We start from the raw sequence: 22,191 nt of genomic DNA on the forward strand, positions 1-22,191 counted from the left end.
CCAGAACCTTAGCTTTAAGAACCCTTAGCTGAAAGGCCAATGCCACACTTGAAAGTCGACGGCCAAAAGGGCTTTATTTCCTGTCTGTAACTCGAGAATTAAATATCTATAAGACGATTTGTCATGCGCAACAAGCAGATACCTAACTCAGATGTTAAGGTCACTGACAGAGGTCGAAGGTATTTTTGAAAATTTCTTTTCCTTTCTGGTCCATAACTCAATCATAAAATAGGGGATTTCAATATAACTTGACACAAGTGTTCCCCATAATAAGGCGATGTGTCATGTGCAAAACCTAGATCCCTAGTGCAAAGGTCAAGGTCACACCGGTTCAGTCTGTAAAATAGTTTATATAAGCTCATGTGTCATATGGACCAAAACTATTTTGGTGTATTTTCTTCAAAATTATTTCTGAATTATGATGATATCTTATATTTTTTCTTAAAATATTGTGTTCCCACCAATTTCAATATTGAAACAACCAACAACTGTAGATTTTTGTATACTCAGTTTAATCCAATAACATATTGTATATATTGTGCAATATTATATATACATCTTTGACAGATATAAAGTCATTATGTTATACAGTAGCAGAGAAAATAAGGTGCCTTCCAGTAGGTGACTTTGTATTGCATGACATGCAAATATGCATGTATATTCACTTGTTTTATTTTCTTCCTCTTTAAGTGTAAACCATTATTTGACAGGGGTAAAGGTGTTGTGATTATGCGCGGATTTCTAAAATACCAATATATATTGGACTACCATTTTTAAATGATATTATTTAATCAAATTTATGGCTCTTGTATGTACTCAAAATTGATATGTTGATTTATGTTCTTTTCACAAAAAAAAAAAAAAAAAAAAAAACAAGAAAAAAAAAAAAAAAACAAAACTGGAATGCAACAAAATCGCAGTTTGTACTTCATAAATACTAAATGAACACCAAAACGGCGCGTTGAAAGAAAACAACAACAACACAAAACGAGCAAATACGTGTAATTTGTGTAGCTAGACTTCAACTATGTACATGTAGATAACGATCTTTGTTATCGTGTTAAAAGCAAAATAATTAGTCTCTTAATAAAAGCATTGTTTATAGTTAATATGTTTTCAGTATTGTATCATTCGGTATACACGTTTGAATCCGAAATCTCAATAATGATTTTATTTATTTACAAATTAGTGTTTGGGATATTTCTTAGATACATATTTACATTCATTTTTTGCTTCATATAAAAATTGTCGTTCGAAACACATCATTAAATAAATTACACCAAAAGTTAAAAATAACATTGAATTATAGATAAAACTATTTTGTTTTTACGGAAAAGATCAAAATTGAACCGACATGACTGTGTGACTTATTTTCCATGATCTTAGGATATAAAAAATAAAAATCCTGAATTGTACTGCTATCAGAAGGCGATCTTAAAATAGTAGCTTTTTAGTTTTCTTTTAATTTTCAGTTTTATATAGATATTTCTGTTCATCAGAGATAATAAAAAGTACTTTTGTTGCGTACTTAAAAAATAAGATCACTACCATTAGGTCCTTCTTAGAATAAAAAACTTCTTTAGTTCTAATTTGCATAATGAACACTATTTACGTGTATATAGTGGCATAAATTAACTAATTTTGATTAGGGTGTAAACCTTTTCATAGTATATCATCAATTTGCTTCCAGTCAAACGTATCTTACTTATTTGGCTTATTAGGATGACTTATTTTATGATCTGTTACGTTATAGTGACGGGACAGTGACAGTCAAAAGTTAATACGCTGTCCCAAGACGTCCTATTAATTGGACTACAAATATATTAATAAAAACATAAATGCTGTTTCGGTAGCATATGATTACAATGCTACTTTCAATATATAAATCCCACACGATAACTCAAACGATAACATGTTTAATAATAGTGATTTTTCCTCATTAAAACGTTCAAATGCAGAAAATATTTTTGTATAACATTACAGTATAACTTCTATTATTGACAACATTTTAGGGTTCAACGTTGCATAAGAACCATAACAATCAAAAAATGTCACGGGAGTAGCATTATGCATTGTTTCTGCTCGGCTTCATTCATGACCGGGGGATTCCCCGCGTTCCTAAAAATAAAACAGGTTGTATAGAAACTGTATAATCCCATTTAAATTTTCAAAGGAAGTATCAAGTATAAAGAAAATTACAATGGTTTATAAGTTTATGCAAAGTAGAATGTCAACATAAACAAATCGAATACAATATGACTCGTAAAGCGAAACCAGGTTTAAAGCTGTAAATACATGTATATATAGTAATACCGTCACCTTTCTATTTAACATAAATATTAGTAACATTAATTCTATCTCAAAGCAGAAAACAATTACAATGTACATGTACCTGAAATAGTTTTGTAGATTTTCGACCGGTCTTTGTGTTATCTCCAGTCATTTTTGTAGATATATCAAAATATTGCTGAAAAGTTTCACAACTGTTTAAAATTTGACTTGTGACGTATAGTATGAGACGAGGAAGATAGACGGTTAAACTTTATTTGAATTTTAAATATTACGGATACTACTTTTGAACTGAAAACAAATGGAAATCTTTGTCTTCGTATTTAATCTTATACTTTAATTCTTTCATTTTGAACTGTCGTACCGGGTTTTACGCCAAAAATATATCATATTAGCGATGGATTCTTGATAAGGGTTGTCTGGAATGCCACATTATTCTTCTTATCAGGGGCAGTATATGGAAATTTGAAGTCATATTTTCTCTTTCATTTTTGGGGAAAATCTCTTGAAGGAAACAAACATAATGAAATGGTCCTTCTAAATAATTCTCCTCTAATGTTTCTCAAAGTCAATCTGATAAATCTGTCACTTGTAAGTTATGCAGCTGGAAACGGCAATTTTCGATCTTTTTCCGACACAGAGATGAAAACGGTAACACACAGGGAACTGTCCGCAAGAACAGTATGAACAACATGGTTCTATAAATATATATAGGTTTATGAGAGTGTTGATGTGTTTATAGAATCTATAGCAATTCGCAGATAGTGTTAAAACCAAATGCTGAAATAATAGTGGCATTATAGTAGGTAACATTATATTAGCCTAGTCCCATGGCTGCATGGTGATTTTTTAAATACTGCAAACATTTTACAAGTAAATTCTAAGCCTCATAAATAGTAGATTTCCATTTGTTTCTGTTCGAAGCAGGGGCATTAAGCATGTCAGTATAGAAAAAACCTGCTGGAGTTACTTCCACTGTTAATGAAAAATGATAGAACAAATACTGGGACGGGAGCCAGTCTAGCATTGTATAACTCCAACATGGGTTAATATGCAAGAAGCTAAATTACATCACCGAAAGCCCCTGCTGCTCGAAATAAAAACATATTAACATTAGAATAAGAGTCCCGCGAATGTGTGCATTACACCTAGCATGCTAATTAAAGAAACACTTCTCATATATGTTACCTGTGGAAGCGTCCTGGTGCCAGCAGAGAGATTTAAATTTATCTTACGTACTATCACTTACGTAGGAGTTAGTTTCTCCTACGTAGGACTTAGTATCTCCAACGTAGGACTAAGTATCTCCTATGTAGGACATAATATCTCCTACGTAGGACTAAGTATCTCCTATGTAGGACATAATATCTCCTTCGTAGGACTTAGTATCTCCTATGTAGTACTTAGTATCTCCTTCGAAGTACTTAACATCTCCGACGTAAGACACAGTATATCCTACGTAGGAGTTAGTATCTACTATGTAGGACATAACTTCTCCTGCGTAGGACTTAGTATCTCCTATTTAGTACTTAGTATTTCCTACGTAGTACTTAATATCTCCGACGTAGGACACAGTATATCCTACGTAGGAGTTAGTATCTACTATGTAGGACATAGTATCTCCTACGTAGGACATAGTATCTCTTACGTAGGACTTAGTATCTCCTCCGTAGGACTTTGGTGCTCTGTGCTCTGTGCTTCCGAGGAATCTACCCTTACCTATTATCTTTAGTATCTCCTACGTAGGACATAGAATCTCCTACGTAGTACTTAATATCTTCTACGTAGGACATAGTATCTCTTACGTAGGACTTATAATCTCCTATGTAGGAGTTAGTATCTCCTAATTAGTATTTAGTAACACATACGTAAGGGTTCCTATTTTGCGGCGCTGCAACGTTCTGTGGTCCTACTTGCGTTTCCGGTAGAAGTGGTAATTGAACATTGCTGGTTGACTTTTAATTGCGTCCTGATAAATGTCAATTATTGCACTATTTAACTTAATTTCTAAACTATATATATTCTTGTATTTTATGTGTTGTCTCGAGAAGGGGCTTAAATAAATAATTTTTCATTGAATTAAGTGAAAATATCTAATAACCAGTTTCTAACCAATATCAAAGAATGAATTGTGTTATTATCAATTTATATAGATCGATTGCATGACACGATTATCAATGCTCTATAAACTTTGGTAAGTTTCATTTAGTCAATTATTCTTTTATCTAGTCACTCTGATCGTGTCAAACAAAATTGTAAAGATTATTTCGGGTGAAATTAGCGTATAATAATTTATAAAATAGTAGCCTCTACTCTGAAGAGGGATAAAGGAGAATAAATCGTGTTTTCTAAGTTATTCGTCCTTAATTTCTTCTCTCTAGGCAAATACTTAACAAAACAAAGGATAACCAGATTTAATGGCTGAAACCTACAAATTCGCTGTGATATGCGGTAATTAGAAGACTTTACTGACAAAAAAATGCTTCACTTTATTTAAACACTATTCTACCTTTCCTCTTTTTCACAACATATACAATATATAGAATATACACACACCATGTTAAAGAAAGCAAAAACGTCGTACCACAAGTTCGTTTGACATTAGCTATTCAGACCACCAATATTGAGTGTATTCTCGTGAATAGAATAGATCACAAAATTCAGTAGGAAAAATATATCAAAAAAACTAAATATAGTACTGTAATTAAGAGAAAATATATAGTAAATAAGACTCTAAGAGAGAGAGAGAGAGAGAGAGAGAGAGAGAGAGAGAGAGAGAGAGAGAGAGAGAGAGGAGGGGGGGGGGGGGGGGGGGAGGGAGAGAGAGAGAGTCTACTTTTGTTGATAATGGTATCTTAATTAAAGATTTATCTGTATAATTAGTCTTCTTATCTTAATAGATATTTCAAAGGAAGATATCTCTCTTGAAGAAGGCATTTCAGTCACAGACAAGAGACAGCTTTGTAAGAATATAGCTTTCTCTCATACTCACATTACTTCAGCGGGATATTCTCTTAGAACCTCTTAAGAAACTGTTCAAATTAGTCTAGTATATTACTCAAGCCATGGGAGTAATTTTCCGCCACTTCTATGGAGTTTCCTCTACATCTGGACGAGTAACTGAATTGAGTTCATGGTTCAAATTAGTCAAGTATATTAACCAAAGCATGGGTGCAATTTTTCCGTCACTTCTGTGGGGTATCCTCTAGATCTGGACGAGTAAAAGGATTTCCTCTTGGTAATGACGAATAATTAGGTGAACCCATGGTTCAAACTGGTTAAGCATATTACACATGACATAGGGGTCATCTCCATCACATCCAAGAGGTTTCCTCTGGATCCTGGCTCGAAAGAAGCCCAGAGTAAATAGATCGGCCTATTTCCCCCATTTGTTTTTTTTTTGCTCAGTTTCTTGGATAATGGGTGCTTTAAACACACTTTTTCACTGCATTTCGCATTTAATGAGACATTTTCTATGCTTATTCTCCAACGTCGTAAGTTGCTAATTTCAATAATATTAAGGCATTTGCAATCCCAAAAGGTAACAGAAAGCACTTGCTGGATCCTACCTTTGTGGTCGGAAATTGAGTCTAAGTGCCAAAAAGAAAAGAAATCTTAGAGTTTTAGGCCATTAAGCATCATTTTACACCACTTGCATTCAACAGATTCCTGGAGAGTTTTGGCCCAAAACCAGGTAGTACTCCGTATATGCTGAACACCGTGCACTAAATCAGGCGGTTCTTTATTGCACATACAATCCACTTACTTAATAACGTTATTTCGACATTGTCTAGAATATCAGAAAAAAATATACAATTTACAAAATTTGTCATTGAGCTTCGGTCATGCATCACCACCAGAATTTGCAGTCTCATTTATTTGCTTGTTGGATGGAATAATAATATCTGTCATGTGTTTACGAATTGGATAGAAATATATTTCCATCCGATTCGTAAACACATGACTGACATTTTTTCTTGCAAATCGTAAACATGTTAGTATTTTATTCTGGCAGACTTTTTTCTTGCATACCGTATTTTACAAAAGGTAGAAATAGTTTCTTTTTAGCACTCTTTCTTACAGTGGAGAATGAACACAAAGCGCGGGAAATTAACGTCCGTAAGCAGAAGTGACGTCATGATGTTTTGCGTTACGCATGATAACAAAGTTCCACTTTAGTTTTGTCGTTTGTAGTAACGTTATGTTTTTATGGTAAACTAACGTATTTTGAATCGAGAAATATACTGTAAGGAACGGAGAGAAACTATCAAGGTACCTGCTTTTTTCGTATTTTACATAAACAATATATTATTAGTGCATGAACCAGTAGTTGTCATTAACAGCACGAGAGTCATCTGGCATGGGGGTGCCAGATAGGGTTTGCCGGCATGGGTAAAATCACCGGAAACGCCAGTCCGGTATGCAAGAACATATTGTTATTGCATCAAACATGACTCCTACTCTTCTTTTGATTTTTTTAATCAGCAGTGGCAATATTCTTCAGGAAAAAGTAAGTTACAGACATTCGAAATGTGTCCTTGTGTTTGCTGCAGGCATTTGGAGTGTCTCAGTTTTATTTAGAAGAAAGGAGACTTGTTAATTAATAGGTATATTTATGTCTATAACGAAACATTATTAAAAACTGAAATTTGTCAGTTGATGATGGAAATGGGCTAGTTCTGTTATATTTTCATAGGAAATGGCAAGTTTATTGCAATTTTCCTGTAAATATGAATAAGACAACACATATTGATCACACATTTTTACTGTTCTGGTGTGTATTGTTTTCAAAAGATGCATATTTACAGACCGGACACCTTGTGTCAATTATCTTAAAATGTAAATAATTAAATTATTATTATTAATTCAATATCAATTTTACCAAATCGGCAACAAAACACAGCGCGCTTTTTACATGACTCTTTGTAAATGAAACTGATTAATTTGATTAAACACCTATTTCTGCACAATGACATATTCAGTGACGTTGTACATTTAATTCGTGTGTGTGTGTGTGTGTTCGGGTTTAACGTCTTTTTCAACATTTTTTTCAGTCATATAAACGACGGTGTCTACTCAATGCCCAACTTTATAGATCTGCCTCACTGGAATATCACGCCGTAGACACGTGGCATGATACTCCACCCAGTCACATTATACTGACACCGGGCTGACCAGTTCTAGCACTATCCTGTTAATTCTGAGCGCCAAGCGAGGAAGCTACTAGTACCATTTTACGTCTTTGGTATGACGCGGCCGGGGATCGAACCCACGACCTCCCGCACTCGAAGCAGACGCTCTACCACTAGGCTACCGAGGCGGTGTACATTTAATTTTACAAACCTTAAAAACATAAATGATGAAATGTAACAACTCACAAAAATTTAAAAGTAATACCTCCTGTTATTGCATATTAAACAATTATCAAAAAAGAGTACATTGTGCCACTGCGCAAGCTTGAGAGTCTTTAGTCAGTACATACGTACGAGATGCTAAGTACTACGTAAGTACTACGTAGGAGATAGTATGTCATACGTAGGAAATACTAAGTCCTACGTAATAGATACTAAGTTCTACGTAGGAGATAGTATGTCCTACAAAGGAGATACTAACTTCTACGTAGGAGATACTAACTCCTACGTAGGAGATACCAAGTCCTACGTAGGAGATACTAAGTCCTAGGTAGGAGATATTATGTCCTGCCATGTAATGACCTCAGAATGGAGTCAGATGCCATGTTATAAAAAAGGTATATGATATCTCCGAAAGAGTGAGTGTTCATTACATAAAACGGTGATATGATAATACATACCTAAAAGACAAAGAAAGAAATGATTTCATTCAAAAGCAAATCACTTTTAGAGACATATCGTTTCGATTAATTTTTAAAGCTAATTATCATGAGTTATTTTGTATGTCCTTTACGGCATCTATCAGATATTATCTAGCTTCTTATCCGTAATAATTGTGACGTCAGAAAATTAAATTGTTGCATAATAACACATTTCAGCCTTCGTTGTTTAATAAGAAAACAAATTGTGTTATGTCTTTAGAATAGGGCATAATAACATGTTGTTTTTTTTTGTTTGTTTTATCGAAGATTTCATTAGAGTTTTACCCAAAGTAATAAAATGTCTATGCCACAAATAATCTTTTTGTTATTCATATACATTTATATGGTAACTAGATATAATTAAACCGATTATCCCAAAACACTTTTGAAAAATGTGAGTTACGGCAGTTTTCGGTCTCATCCCTTTATTCCGGCTATTTTGGATTGAAATCATCTTCGTCATCTTGTTCGTCAAGTGGAAAAGATGGGTAATAAGTTTCACTGTCTGGAGTGTTTATTTCCTCATCTTCTGTTTTGAATTTTTCCATGCTATCATAATCAGTAGATATAAGATTATATTCCCTTTTCAGGATTAAAGATTACATCATATGAACATGATACTTCACCTAAATCTGACGTAGACTGGTGACAAAGGTGACTGTTCGCCAACATGACTGCTGGATGACGTTTTCACATGTTCTCTTTGTGGGTTCGAATCTTGACAGGAGGCTAATCTAGACTCTGGTGATTGAGACGGCTGTTCGTCAATATGATTGCTTGGTGACAATGTCAAAGGTGCTTTTTGTGAGTTTAAATGTTGGATGGCGTCTAACCTAGACTCTGATGACTTTGGTGGCTGGTCTTCAACGGAATTGCTTGAGCAAAAGATGTATTTTTTGGGTTTGAATTTTGCCTGGGGTCTAAGATAGACTCTAGTAAATTAGGTGGTTGTTACTCGCCATAGTTGCTTGATAAAGTTGTCAAAGGTGCTAAATTTGGACTGGTGCCTAACGTCTCTAATAAAGGAACTAACGATTCGGCATCCAATCTTCCGACGTTCTTTAATGTGTAATTCTTGCGTAACATTAATTAACATGCGTCTAAAATTAAGAGGTCCTTTTATCATTTGCATCATTGCGTACAACTTCTGAATCATTGCTGTCTATTTAACAAAGATACGAAACCGTGTTCTGTTTTCGTTTATGGCTTGGATTGTCACTTTAGATTATTAGAGGGCAATTTTGTTGCTAACATTAATTCACAAAACTATATTCTGCTGCTTATTAAACCTTATTGTGAGAGAGCCTTTTCACATGCTGAAATGATTGCTGCTAAATATTCACACGAGATCAAAAATCGAAAATGTTTCAATATTACTTAAGTATATGTTACAGTCATTTCAGTCCTAATTTTAACGTAATTGTTACTTTTTGATCCGATGAAATAAAGTGTTTTGAGCATACTTTTGATCCATTTTAGTCACTTCTAAATGTCAAGTTTAACCTTTTAACTTCACATTCATAATTAACAAGGGTATTTTCACTCGTATGTTCAAAGTAAACATGTTATGAAAGATTTAACTAAAAAGAAAATATAAAAAATAAAGAAGTTCGACTTAAATTCAATCATCTGCATACAGTATGTAAACTTTACACGGTATTTAGACTATGAAACAACGGTATCCAATTTCTGTAATTCAAGTCTGACTAAGCCTTTTTTTTGACAGGTTATGTCAGTTTGTATGAAATTAGGACATATTCTTATTTTGCAATAGTAAAATATAATGGTTCTGAAATAGAAACAAATCTTATTATCAACAGACTTGCAGATTTGTTTTATTTATTTGAGGACCCTTCACAAAGATTTGAATAATTGTGTCTGTGTGATATTAAACACAATAAAAATTGTTTTCTTTAGGTAGCTTTTATCTTGAGATATGCAGATTTTAATATTTATTCTCGCCAGAATTTGTAAACGCATTATCACGAAATACTTTTGTCAGATAAGTTTAAGCGCATACAATCTGTGCAAAGTGTCGAATGAAATACTGAGTTTCACTTTTCCACATGTAGAAGGAAAGAAGACTTTCAGTATAATCCAATTAACACTTTAGACGGATATGTCTAACTTGTATGGAGAGATATATTAAGACAAGTGAATATAAAAATTAAAAAAAAATTCTTCTTTATAAAAAATGCCAACTTGACCTTTAATTATTATAATATTATAAATATTTTAGAGGATCGGAAACTTATTCAAGAAACTTATGCTCCTATCCCTATTCAAATATCGTTCTCATAACTTAATAAATACTTAAAGATAAGCATATGCATGTTTAATACAAATAAACCATAACAACATTTGTAGTGTAATTTCTAACATAACATCATATTATCCGAAAAAAATGACAGAATCAAGTTTACCTAGGATATGTGATGTTTTTTATAAACAATGATGAAATGGCAGTGATACGGTGTAAACCCGATTTCGGTATTTTCATCTATTTTTGAAACGGAGACAAGGAAGTAGATAACACACTGAAAAAAATTGTAACGAAATCTAAAGCAGCTATCTTATTAATTAATCGAATAAATGTTTTGCAATATTTTCATAAAACGAAGAGAAAGGTTAACACTCGAACCAGTTAGACATATGTGTAAAGAAGATACTTGCTAACATCTCGTTTTAATGCACACAAATAAGTCAATCAATCAATAAATCATATATAAATTGCTCTGAACATCCCGTAAACGATCAATACAAAATTAAACGAATCTGTTATACCACGCCATCTTAATCAAGCATCGGTCATCTGCTCATGTGGATATTGTAGGCAGAACTAAACAAACTGAAATTTAGAGAGTGGATCTGTTTTGGTTAATCATGCTGCAAATATGGCCAAATAAGTAGCTTAAAACTGGTAGTAGGTGGTCTATGAATGTGCACATCAACGTCTGCATACCAAAATATTCGTCAGAATATGTAGTTTTTAGAATTGCCTGATGCCAGTTTCTAGTCACTTTAACATCAAAGTTTAATCAGCAAAGTCCTCAAATTCAAGATGGCCGCCAACATGGCCGCTGATACAAGAAAATGATACCCAATGCATAAAACTGCAAAATAAAAGCATTTAACTGTTGTAAATTAATTTGAAGTTATTATAAAAATGTTAAAGTTATAAATCTGCAAAATTATATGCATTTATCGATATGAAATACAACTTTCTGACACATTTTATACCAATTTTATATGGACTTAAATGTGATGAATACTATTTTCTTGAACATACGGTCAATATACTTTGTTTGTATTCCTCTATTTACTGTTGTTCCTTACACAATGCAATCCCGTGTTGAACAAGTGCTAATAAATTGTAATAACATTATTATTTTGTTAAAGGATACATTCAAATTATTGATAGTATATATATTTATAAGTTGGTGGGGTAATTCAATATAGAAAACAATGTATATCTAATAACAGGTAAAATAAAAAATAAATTGATAATCATCTTCAGTTTTGTATACATCCTACTATAGTTTGATTACCAGAACAATGTATAAAGTACGAAATATATATTTAGACGAAACGGTCCAAGTTTATTAAAAAAAATGGCCGCCAAGATGGCTGCCGCAATGTTTTTGCTATGACTTATATTTTATACCGGCAGCAACACTTTTGAAGAAGATGCTATAGCTTGTTGATTTATTTGCGTTATAACAGTCGTACATATGTTGATTATTTAATTGTATTGTGATTTATAGAGTAAACTGTAATATTTTGTTTGACATTTATAAAATAAACGAAACAGAACATAGGTATATACATCCATACCAGATATAGGTTGTAAATGTAAATATTCGTATACAAATATCTAATAAATGAATCTTTTCCCTACACCAAATACACAGTGAATAAACACTGCTTATTTAAATTACTTAGATCAAGGGAAACTTTCCCTTACATCAAAGTTACAGGATATAACGAAACTGTCAGCTCTTCAAATGGAAATAAAGGGCCCGAGTTTATTTGGCTGTGAAGATCAAAACACCCGTTGTGCACGTTTCAATAATTTCTGCCACTGTCTGGGCAAAATCTGAAAACCCCATAAGACAAAATGCCCAACAAATGTGGGCTGCCAAATCGGAAAACCCCATGGACAAAATGCCCAACAAATGTGGGCCGCCAAATTTGAAAACCCCATGGGACAAAATGCCCAACAAATGTGGGCTGCCAAATCTGAAAACCCCATGGGACAAAATGCCCAACAAATGTGGGCTGCCAAATCTGAAAACACCATGGGACAAACTGCCCAACAAATGTGGGCCGCAAAATCTGAAAACCCCATAGGACAAAATGACCAACAAATGTGGGCTGCCAAATCGGGAAATCCCATGGATAAAATGCCAAACAAATGTGGGCCGCCAAATCTGAAAACCCCATGGGACAAAATGCCCAACAAATGTTGGCTGCCAAATCTGAAAACCCCATAGGACAAAATGCCCAACAAATGTGGGCTGCCAAATCTGAAAACCCCATGGGACAAACTGCCCAACAAATGTGGGCCGCAAAATCTGAAAACCCCATAGGACAAAATGACCAACAAATGTGGGCTGCCAAATCGGGAAATCCCATGGATAAAATGCCAAACAAATGTGGGCCGCCAAATCTGAAAACCCCATGGGACAAAATGCCCAACAAATGTTGGCTGCCAAATCTGAAAACCCCATAGGACAAAATGCCCAACAAATGTGGGCTGCCAAATCTGAAAACCCCATGGACAAAATGCCAAACAAATGTGGGCCGCCAAATCTGAAAACCCTATGGGACAAAATGCCAAACAAATGTGGGCTGCCAAATCGGAAAACCCCATAGACAAAATGCCAAACAAATGTGGGCCGCCAAATCTGAAAAACCCTATGGGACAAAATGCCCAACAAATGTGAGCTGCCAAATCGGAAAACCCCATGGACAAAATGACCAACAAATGTGGGCTGCCAAATCTGAAAACCCCATGGGACAAAATGCCCAACAAATGTGGGCTGCCAAATCTGAAAACCCCCATAGGACAAAATACTGAGCATTCAACTCCAGCATTAACAATTAGTTATTTCCAGTAGGTTACCTGGTGAATACTCAAAATGGCCTGGACATTCCCTGCCAACCATGTGGTAAATGCAGGGAGAAATAGATCCTCGAGAACATACACTATACAAAATGGTAACCTCCCTGGTTTAATATCTTACATCATATAAAATTTACAAGGGTAATCTCCCCTTTGTTATACATCCTAAACTGATCAATCATAAAATAGACAATTCATGTACATTATATACAATTTCAAGTGTAACCTCCCCTGTCTTATATATTCTGAATTGATCGGTTGTAAAATTTCACCTACATCATGTAAAATTTACAAGAATACTCCCCCTGTGTACATCAATATATAAATATAAAATCTAAGAGTCCTACCGAGATCATCACGGAGGACACCCTACCTTATTTGAGTTTTCTTGGTATTTAAGCTGGCTTTTGCTAGCGGTCTCCTGGACTTTAATCATACTGTTTAGTAACTCTGAGAGGGCATGTTGAGTTGGGGTTGGAGCGACTTTAGAACTAATAATCGGACTTGAACTATCTGAGGACATTCCTTATGCGGAGACAGATCGCCCTGTAATGCATTATGGCACTGTTGAAATTCCTTAGCACGTTCTAAGCACGAGCGTATCGAATTTAGTTTGAGATGGATCACATGTTCAGCTGCACTTACGTCCCGCCTTCCTGGTCAACGGATGGAAATGCCTCAGTGGCCAATTCTAACACCCTATCTGATCAATCGTCAAGGCTCTCATCCGGGCGTTGTGTAGCAGACTGAAGTTTGATTAGATATCTTTCATTGTGTGTGAGTGTGGGGGGAGGGGTTAAATCCCCAAAATTCCGTTCCAGTTGTATAATTAGTTCTGCATAGGAGATGTTAGGCCTACGTCTGATTGAGTTTGAGAAGAACTCCCCTGCCTTCCCGGAAAGGTTCAATTCTATATGAAATTTGCTCTGTTCTTCCCCCACTTATTATAAAGTGCATATGTTTCAAACTTATGACGGAAGGTTCGCCAACTTGAGGTACCATCATATGGTGGCAGATTTGGCAGCTTAAAGTCTCTTTTGGAGTTTTCTTTTGGTCTTGCAGAAGGTTGTGCGAGGGCAACCCCATTTTAGTTCATAAACCGCACACCCGAGCTATTATAGTCTTGCAAACCAGAATTACTGGGGAGCACATAAGGCGCCTGCTGTTGCGTCCCCAATAGCTCCTGGGGGCCCAGGTTTCATGGTTCAAGATGGAACCATTGGTTGGTAAATTGGCTTGAGCCACAGCACTCAATTGATGTTCATAAGGGTTTGTATCTCTTGAATCCGAATATAACAAACCAGAACCTCCCCAAGGGTACAGGATCTGAGCCGCAATCGACTCATTTACCCTTGTGACAGGCACTTGGAACGGTGTCTTAGCATGCATATTTGCATAAGCTGGGATGTTGATCATGGGAGTAGCCACGGCATCAGGTGGCATTGAAGCAGCCATAGTGTATGGTGTCGAGGCCACTAAAGATACTTTTGCATTTGCGCAAAGGACGCAGTCGTATGGTAAGATGGCAATGCAGCAACTGTAGTATTTGGGATTGAGGCCAGACCGAACCCAGCCGTACTGTTGGAATGGATTCAACGATACCCATTCCGGGTGCCAGGGGTTGACACAAATGACTACCCCTGGGTTGCGCTACGCGAGAGGTAGCTTGTATATTTGTACTAAGTGTGCCACTCATACAGTAGGGTGTTTGTGCAACAACATGATCACTAGCTCCATGTAGAAAGGATTGAACCACAGTTTGTTCCACCGGTGAGATGTGGTAGAGGAGCCATAGCCGGTACATTTGTACTAATTCTAGGGGCCTGAACCCAGGTGTCAACCATAGGGTAGGCTGGTCGAACCAGAGCGTTTTGATCAGGTGGACGGATATTATTCCAAATGCAACTTGTTGCGGGTACATTTGTGTCAATAGGAGGGGGTGATCGCCAGAGCTATCCATATGGTAGGGTGGTCTAGCAATAGCATTCTGGCCCCCGTCAAGTGGACGGGATTGATCCCAAGTGACACCTGTAGGATGTAGTGCGGGCACAGTTCCTGGCACATTTGAACCAGTTGTAGGAACCTACAGCCCTGCTCCTCCCCTATAATAGGGTGGCTGTACCAAATTGGACTGTTTTATGTCGGGCGGACACAGCCTATTCCATATTTCAGCCTTAGATTGTTGTACCGTACCCAAAACTGGTACAGCTGTACCTTGATAAGGGTCAAGTTCCCCATTCCCACTCATAGGATAAAGCGGCATATACTTGGATGCTGGTGCAATTATGCCCTGCTGCGGGGAACATTTCCCGGAACCACCTAAAAGATAATTTGACACAAAAGCTGATGAGGGCGTATTCGTACCAGGCGGAGGTACTTTCCCCCGGTACCACTACTAAGACACGGATGCGGGCGTATTTGTACCATGTGGAGGTACTTGTCCTCCGGTGCCACTACTAATAATACTTGGCACGGAAACCGATGTGGGCGCATTTGTACCAGCGGAGGTACTTGTCCCCCAGTACCTCTTGATGCAAAAGTCAGAACTGATTTATATGCAGCCGGAGTCTGGCACACTTTGCCAGCATAGAGGTTGATGCTGCTTGACCCGTCGGTTCAGACATACGGGAGGCGGGGGCTTGGCCCCTCTGAATATTCACGTGATGCGATCCCAAAGATGAACTCATTTCTATAGATATAAGTAAGCATTTTATTTTTACAGAAACTACTTACGTCTTACAAGTAAACTTTTAATCGCAAATACAGTTTATGTATGAGTTGTGCGTATTTGACGTATACAAATGTACCCCATTAAAAAGTGCCTTGATAGCTTCCTGCGTATGTTCTCAAAGACCGTCTTCAGTTTAAGGCTTTTTTACATTTTGTTCTGCTATAATTACCGTAACTACAAAGTATGAGAAAACATATGCTTTCTTAAATAACAAATAAATAAAATTAAGATGCTGCTGTTTCAAAACCATGACTTACATGTAGATTACTTAAATCTTATTGTGTCAGTTTGTATCAATCAACATGTGTTCAATGTATGTTTTTTTAATCTAATAGCATTCTAAAGGTTATTTGTTCAAATTTAAAAAAGATGCCATTGCAGAGCAGTTTTCCATATTTTACTGATATTATCATATCTCACAAGCTTACAACTGTACATAAAATGTGAAGACATTATTACGTATGTTGTATATTAATCATTTTTACATTTTCTTTTTACAAGAAAACGACTAGCAAACAGTAAAAAGTTTAAATCAGTATTTTGTGTAAATGCTAAAGAAATATTCTATTAAATGCTGTTTTAATCTTCGAATTTACATTACAGCCTGTTTTAGTTACTTTTAGCAAACATATGTTTACTTAAAGATCGAACCGTGTCATAATGTGAAAATGATATATTGTCATCATTTACTGATTACCCACACCAATAATGTAACTTAGTTTAACTAATGTCGGTATATATGACACATTTTATTCATGTAATAGTTCTTTTTCACGTATTTGTTCCGTCAAGAAAAAACAACAACAACAAAACAATTTGCACATTAAACAAGGAGCTGCGTTCAATAAACGCTTGATGCCACGGTGGCATCCTTGTCGATACAAAGCAACCTAAGTCCAAAATGAGGTCAAGTTCAAGGTCAAGGTCAAACTGAGGTCAGGTGATGTCTGAAGATGAGGAATGGTCACAGGTTACATCTGCATTAGTATCAAGTCATTCTAGTTAGGGTACTGATGCTAGACGAAACGGTCCCAACTGGTTAACCTCGTACGGACGGATAGATGAACGAACGGACGGACGGACAGGACAACACTATATGTCTCCCGCATCAGTAGATGCCGGGGGCATAAAAGCCTGCACCTTTTAATTAATATGAATTTTAAAGTATTACACATATTTTATGTAAGTGTACATAGATTTACCCCACCCACTAAGCTGTTAACTTAGCCCTTGATTGCTGGATTAGCAGATAATAATTGAATTAAAAGTTGTCATGTCAAATACTTATGATATTGTTTATGAAATTCTGAACATTATAAAGCATAAAACTAGTAAAATATAATTAAGTAATTAAAAGTGGTAGAATTATTAAAAGAATGTATGTAAAACAACGATTTTTCTGATATTTTGCATGCAAAATCCATCATATTTTGTAAGAATTTATTTCAATTTAGTTAAAGATGAAATATACTATGTTTTAATCTATTCTGCAACAGAAACTAGTATAAGACTAGGACGATGCCTTTAAATTTGAAATATATTGTCCAGTCAATATGTATAGTATGACTTTTAATTATCGGCGGCCATATTGGCGGCCATCTTGAATTGGAGCACTTTGCCCACCACTTGCATTCTAGCATGAACTGGTTTTGGAAACTTAAGACTCTTACAAGCATTTTGATATATAGTTTGCGATGTGCACATTCGTAGACCACCTACCCCCATGGAAAGGAACTCGTTTGCGACAGTATAAGCCTTCATATCACATAAACTGCCAAAAGACATAATTCAAAGGCAGACATCATGTCCAAGGGGTGATTTTAAAACAATACCCAAAGATTTTAAAGCGGGAGCATTGGAATCACCCAAGCCGAAATGTTCAAGCTGAAAAATGAAACAATACACTAACACAACATAACTTTTATGTGTCGTGCTTAACAGTCTGAAGAGATCGTTAAATCATTTTGAACGTATTGGGCGGTGGTTTTCATTCATTTCAAGTTGTTTCTCGTACCTTTAATATTTTGTACTAAAATAAATACATTGTATTTGCGTGTTCAAACTGCCCAAGCAGAGGTAGTAGAGATTTTGCTCAGTGTATTAAAAGACTGTAAGGAATGGGAGGGTGTGATCACAAGAATCCTTCTCACTGTGACAGGCATATAGTAAGTTCCTAACGTGCGACAACGAAATTAAGACTGATGCACGGGTAGCCGCACGCATGCAATTGTATTGCCTTCTATATCTCTATCAACCTGTCACAAATAGGCTCAATGATGGATTGCATTGAAGGTTGCTGTGTGTGTGTGGTGGTGGTGGTGGGGGTGAGGGATAAGATGGTGGTTGTAAATAGCAATAGCAAATATCATATTATCTTAAAACTGTAATCAGGAAGTTCCCAGCACGGCCAAGTAGAAAATAATAAGCTCAACTTCGTATGTTTGCCATTATTTAATAGGGCATGGTTTATAACCAGGTCTTATCACCATGGATTTTATATAGGAGAGTACTTTATTCCATATCAATGACATCCATGTTCTTTCTTAAACTATATTTCGATTTGCATATATAGATAATCAATATAGATAATGTGATAAAAAGAATCTAAGCACAATCTTTCAAACTACATGTATGTAAAAATCATAGCCAAAGATCGTCTGAAAAAGAGGAACAATTCATTTCGGCAGGAATTGTGTGTGTGTGTGTGTGTGTGTGTGTGTGTGTGTGTGTGTGTGTGTTTAAATATTACCATTTTAAATCATACTTAATATGAAACGTTATACTGTAAATGATGCTCGTATTTTACTAAAACGAAAACAATTATGGTAATATTATAAATATTCACTTAAGTAGCATTTCAACTCATTCCAAAATAGTATTTCTATTTATATAACATTTGTCCGTAAGGTCAACTTAAACTCAGTTATTTGTACTTATAGAACTGATGCTTTTTTAACGTACTCTTAAAACTTGTGCAAAATTGAGTTGTCCTTCCAAAGATACACAGCAGTTCATTTGTTTTGCATAATTTCAACCAGAAATAGGTAATAAAATACTGTTGATGCTACTGTAAAATAACTCTTGCTTTGGTCCTGTGCCAGATGCTGAGGCTGGTATATGACAACATACATCCGATCTCCTTTTTTGTAGTTTAAATACAGCCCCGACAATACTTGTATACTCTGACTCATCTTGAATAGTTTTACATCTTGATTTTGTGTTTCCAACAAGCGTGTAACCAACGCCTTTATTCGAGATCAAATCCACATAGTGTCCGAATATGTCAACAGCATCAACGGTACTACTCATGTTTCCAAACATCACTTTTACTTGTGAAGTGACAAAGTAAAATCCTGAACTTTCTAAATAAATTGTACCATCATTTACCGGATATTTAAATCCTGGCTTCATATCTGAGACGACCGGTGTATTCCAGAATATCTTTGATGATGTTCCAACAGGTACTGTAATGAAAATCAGAGGTAGCAATAGAACAAAATATAGATACGGCTATTATATCTTGATTACTTGTTTTAGCGAAATGCTACTTATATGCACAGATTTCGAAATGCTTGTTCTTTTATATCAATTATAAAAAGGTTGAAATAAATTTCACCAAATTAAACGATCTTCTTAAAGATTTTTTTTTAAAAATACATTGCAGTGTAAGATTGCTTATACCATACTATTAAACTATGTAGTATCTACAGGGCTACATTTCATGTCATAAGACTTGTGTTAATTTGGAAATAAAACAAAATCCCTTCAGCAAATACCATTTGATCTAGTTGTTTCCGTGTTAGTCGTTACCCAAATATTGTTTTGAACTAAAGTAAGATTCAAGCTTCTCAAATTACCGTTGTCCCCTATTGAACTACCGAACAACATTTTTTATCAAATTCTTAAACAATATGTAACATATCTTGTTACAGAATATAGCCAAATGTTAATGTATAATTGCATGTTGGCAATCTATTGATTGCGATGTTATTGTTTTGGTTAATTGATTACCAGGTTTTGTATCGGGTGCGATTCCTAATAGATGAAGAGTCATTGGATTTGATTGCACGGCCTTACAATTAAAACCGCTCAGGTTCAGTGTAGTTGTCTCTGTAAAAACATGTACATAGCAGATAAAGACAAATTTTCTGTAGGTGATCTTTAAGTTCAGGAGAGTAAAAATAAGCTCAGTTTTACTGTCACGTAACGTTTATAGTATTTTTGAGCAGGCATTGTCATTGTACTTTTCAGAAAATTATCATATACTTTAAAACAATCATCAGTCGTTTCTTGAATACATAATAGGCTTCCTTTGGAAAACATAATATGCTTTGCTTTGAGGACACAAAATAATGGTACACTGTAATGTCATTCAATGAGAATGTCTCAATATATGTGTCTATTTTTGCTTTTAAATGTATTAGGTAGTTTAATTTCGCAACAGATAAAAAATTTGGTAAAACCATTGTAGATGTTTTAAAATCGGCTGTCAAGACTGTCTGTATATGTGTTCTAAAACCGTTGTTTAGATACTTAAGGACATAACTTGTGCTCTGTAGAAAATGTCTATAAAATGGATTATATATACAGCCTTGCATTGGCTGTAAGACAACTTTGTCTTAGTATCTTTCATAATGTATTAGAACATTTTACCTTACGTATCAAGCTGTTAAAAACAACATCAACCTTCCCACAACAAAGTTCTGTCCTGTTTTCTATTTTCTCAATCATTCCTCTAGGACAGCCTTTCATTTTCTTTGTTGTGATGAATTTGTTCTGTTTGAAGCACAGCTGTCGTTGTGTTGGGGTCAATAGATTCTCCCTTATTCCACGCCAGTACAATACCAAGGCAAGTAGGATAAGCAGCTCGACACAATTTATGATTATGAGAACCATAAAAGAGCATTTTAAACAAGAGTGTCAAATGTGAGCAAATAGACAAATAAACAAAACATTAAACACAATGAAAGGCTACATATTCACTTTTAATCCTCAACATCTTCGGCAAAGCGACTTTGGAATATTGAAAAGAAGTAAAGTCTATAATATTCTCTTTCGTAATGTCACTTCTAGTAGAGACAAAAACTGTATCTTCAAAACCATATTTCCGTCTATGAAAATTTTAGGTCAATACATAACCTATTGATTTCATTATGTAAAGACTCAAACGTTTTATTATCTTTACCCGATCAAACCCACGACCTCGAGATTGAGCGGTCGGCACGTTGACCACTATCAGATTAAATTAATCGTTATGTGCAAATAAAAGTGTGTCTTAATAAACACTGCTCAATGATGTATAGACTGATGGTGAATTACTTTAATTTATACACTATATTGATTATTCCCTTGCACAAATTGTAAATTTGAACAGTGAGTTCCCACCTAGCTACAATGTATTTAATTATGAAAATTGGCTTTTAGGTGTTTATATGCTATCAAAGTGTTGCATACAAGAAATTTATCCGTGTAAAGTTTATAGCAATTTTCATGTACACAGTATAGTATTTCCACACTCACATGTAATATGCTGTTGTTACTAAGACAACCGTTCAATGTTTTGTATAGATAATCAGTTAGTCGGTTGATAATCAGGGTAGGTTGTTAGGGACAGGGCGTTAATTACCGAACTTTATAAAAAAAAAACGAGAACTATTTCTATGTAATGGGCCTTTCTGTTTCTTTGATAAATGTCTAAAATATACGAAAAAAGAAAACAATGATAAATATGATTTCAAGTATTTTTGAAGTCATAACTAAAAATATGAAATAAGGTACGGTCTCAATCGGGGATACTTCAACTCATCCCATAACTTTTGAAAAGACAGCACGGAAGTGCACAACTTTTAATTCGATAGTAAATATCCCATTCGCTATATCGTATGTTGATCCCGAGTTTCGTCCCGAATTTCATCGATACGCGTAGGATCGATTCCTTATGAACTCAATGGTATTTTGGATTAAAAGCCACACAGTTCATATTGTATTGTAATTTCCGCCTCTTGGAAAGGACAGTAATATTGAGTTATATGAATTGTGCTCACTAGCTACTTTTATTTAAAAGTGCACACTACGTGTATATATTATACCATGTATCCATATTTGTACTGACATACAAGACGTTGCGGATCGGACTAGTTATATGGACGCTTATTAGGCACAAGAAAAAGGCGTATTCTTACAAAACATCTGAAGTCAAACGTGCCGGAAGTA

At 35.2% G+C, this 22,191-nt stretch overlaps 1 protein-coding gene across 1 annotated transcript; it reads right to left on the reverse strand.

Moving 5' to 3' along the window:
- Positions 1–18,448: 18,448 nt before the first annotated feature.
- Positions 18,449–20,085, reverse strand: LOC128554641 (uncharacterized). The gene is made up of 2 exons (XM_053535935.1): positions 19,990–20,085; positions 18,449–19,442 (listed from the first exon to the last, which is right to left on the reverse strand). Exons 1-2 carry the CDS (start codon positions 20,030–20,032, stop codon positions 19,009–19,011), a joined length of 477 nt encoding a protein of 158 aa, XP_053391910.1. The 5' UTR covers positions 20,033–20,085; the 3' UTR covers positions 18,449–19,008.
- Between the last annotated feature and the right edge of the window lie 2,106 nt (positions 20,086–22,191).

The sequence above is a fragment of the Mercenaria mercenaria genome, unplaced genomic scaffold (genome assembly GCF_021730395.1).
Source record: "Mercenaria mercenaria strain notata unplaced genomic scaffold, MADL_Memer_1 contig_588, whole genome shotgun sequence".
In the NCBI taxonomy this organism is placed as follows: Eukaryota; Metazoa; Mollusca; class Bivalvia; order Venerida; family Veneridae; genus Mercenaria; species Mercenaria mercenaria.

Excerpts from the sequence above, each read along its gene's own strand:
- LOC128554641 (XM_053535935.1), bottom strand. The coding sequence starts at position 20,032 with ATGACTCTTCATCTATTAGGAATCGCACCCGATACAAAACCTG. Across the intron at positions 19,443-19,989 it reads CGCACCCGATACAAAACCTG|TACCTGTTGGAACATCATCA; the intron begins GTAATCAATTAA and ends TTTTCATTACAG.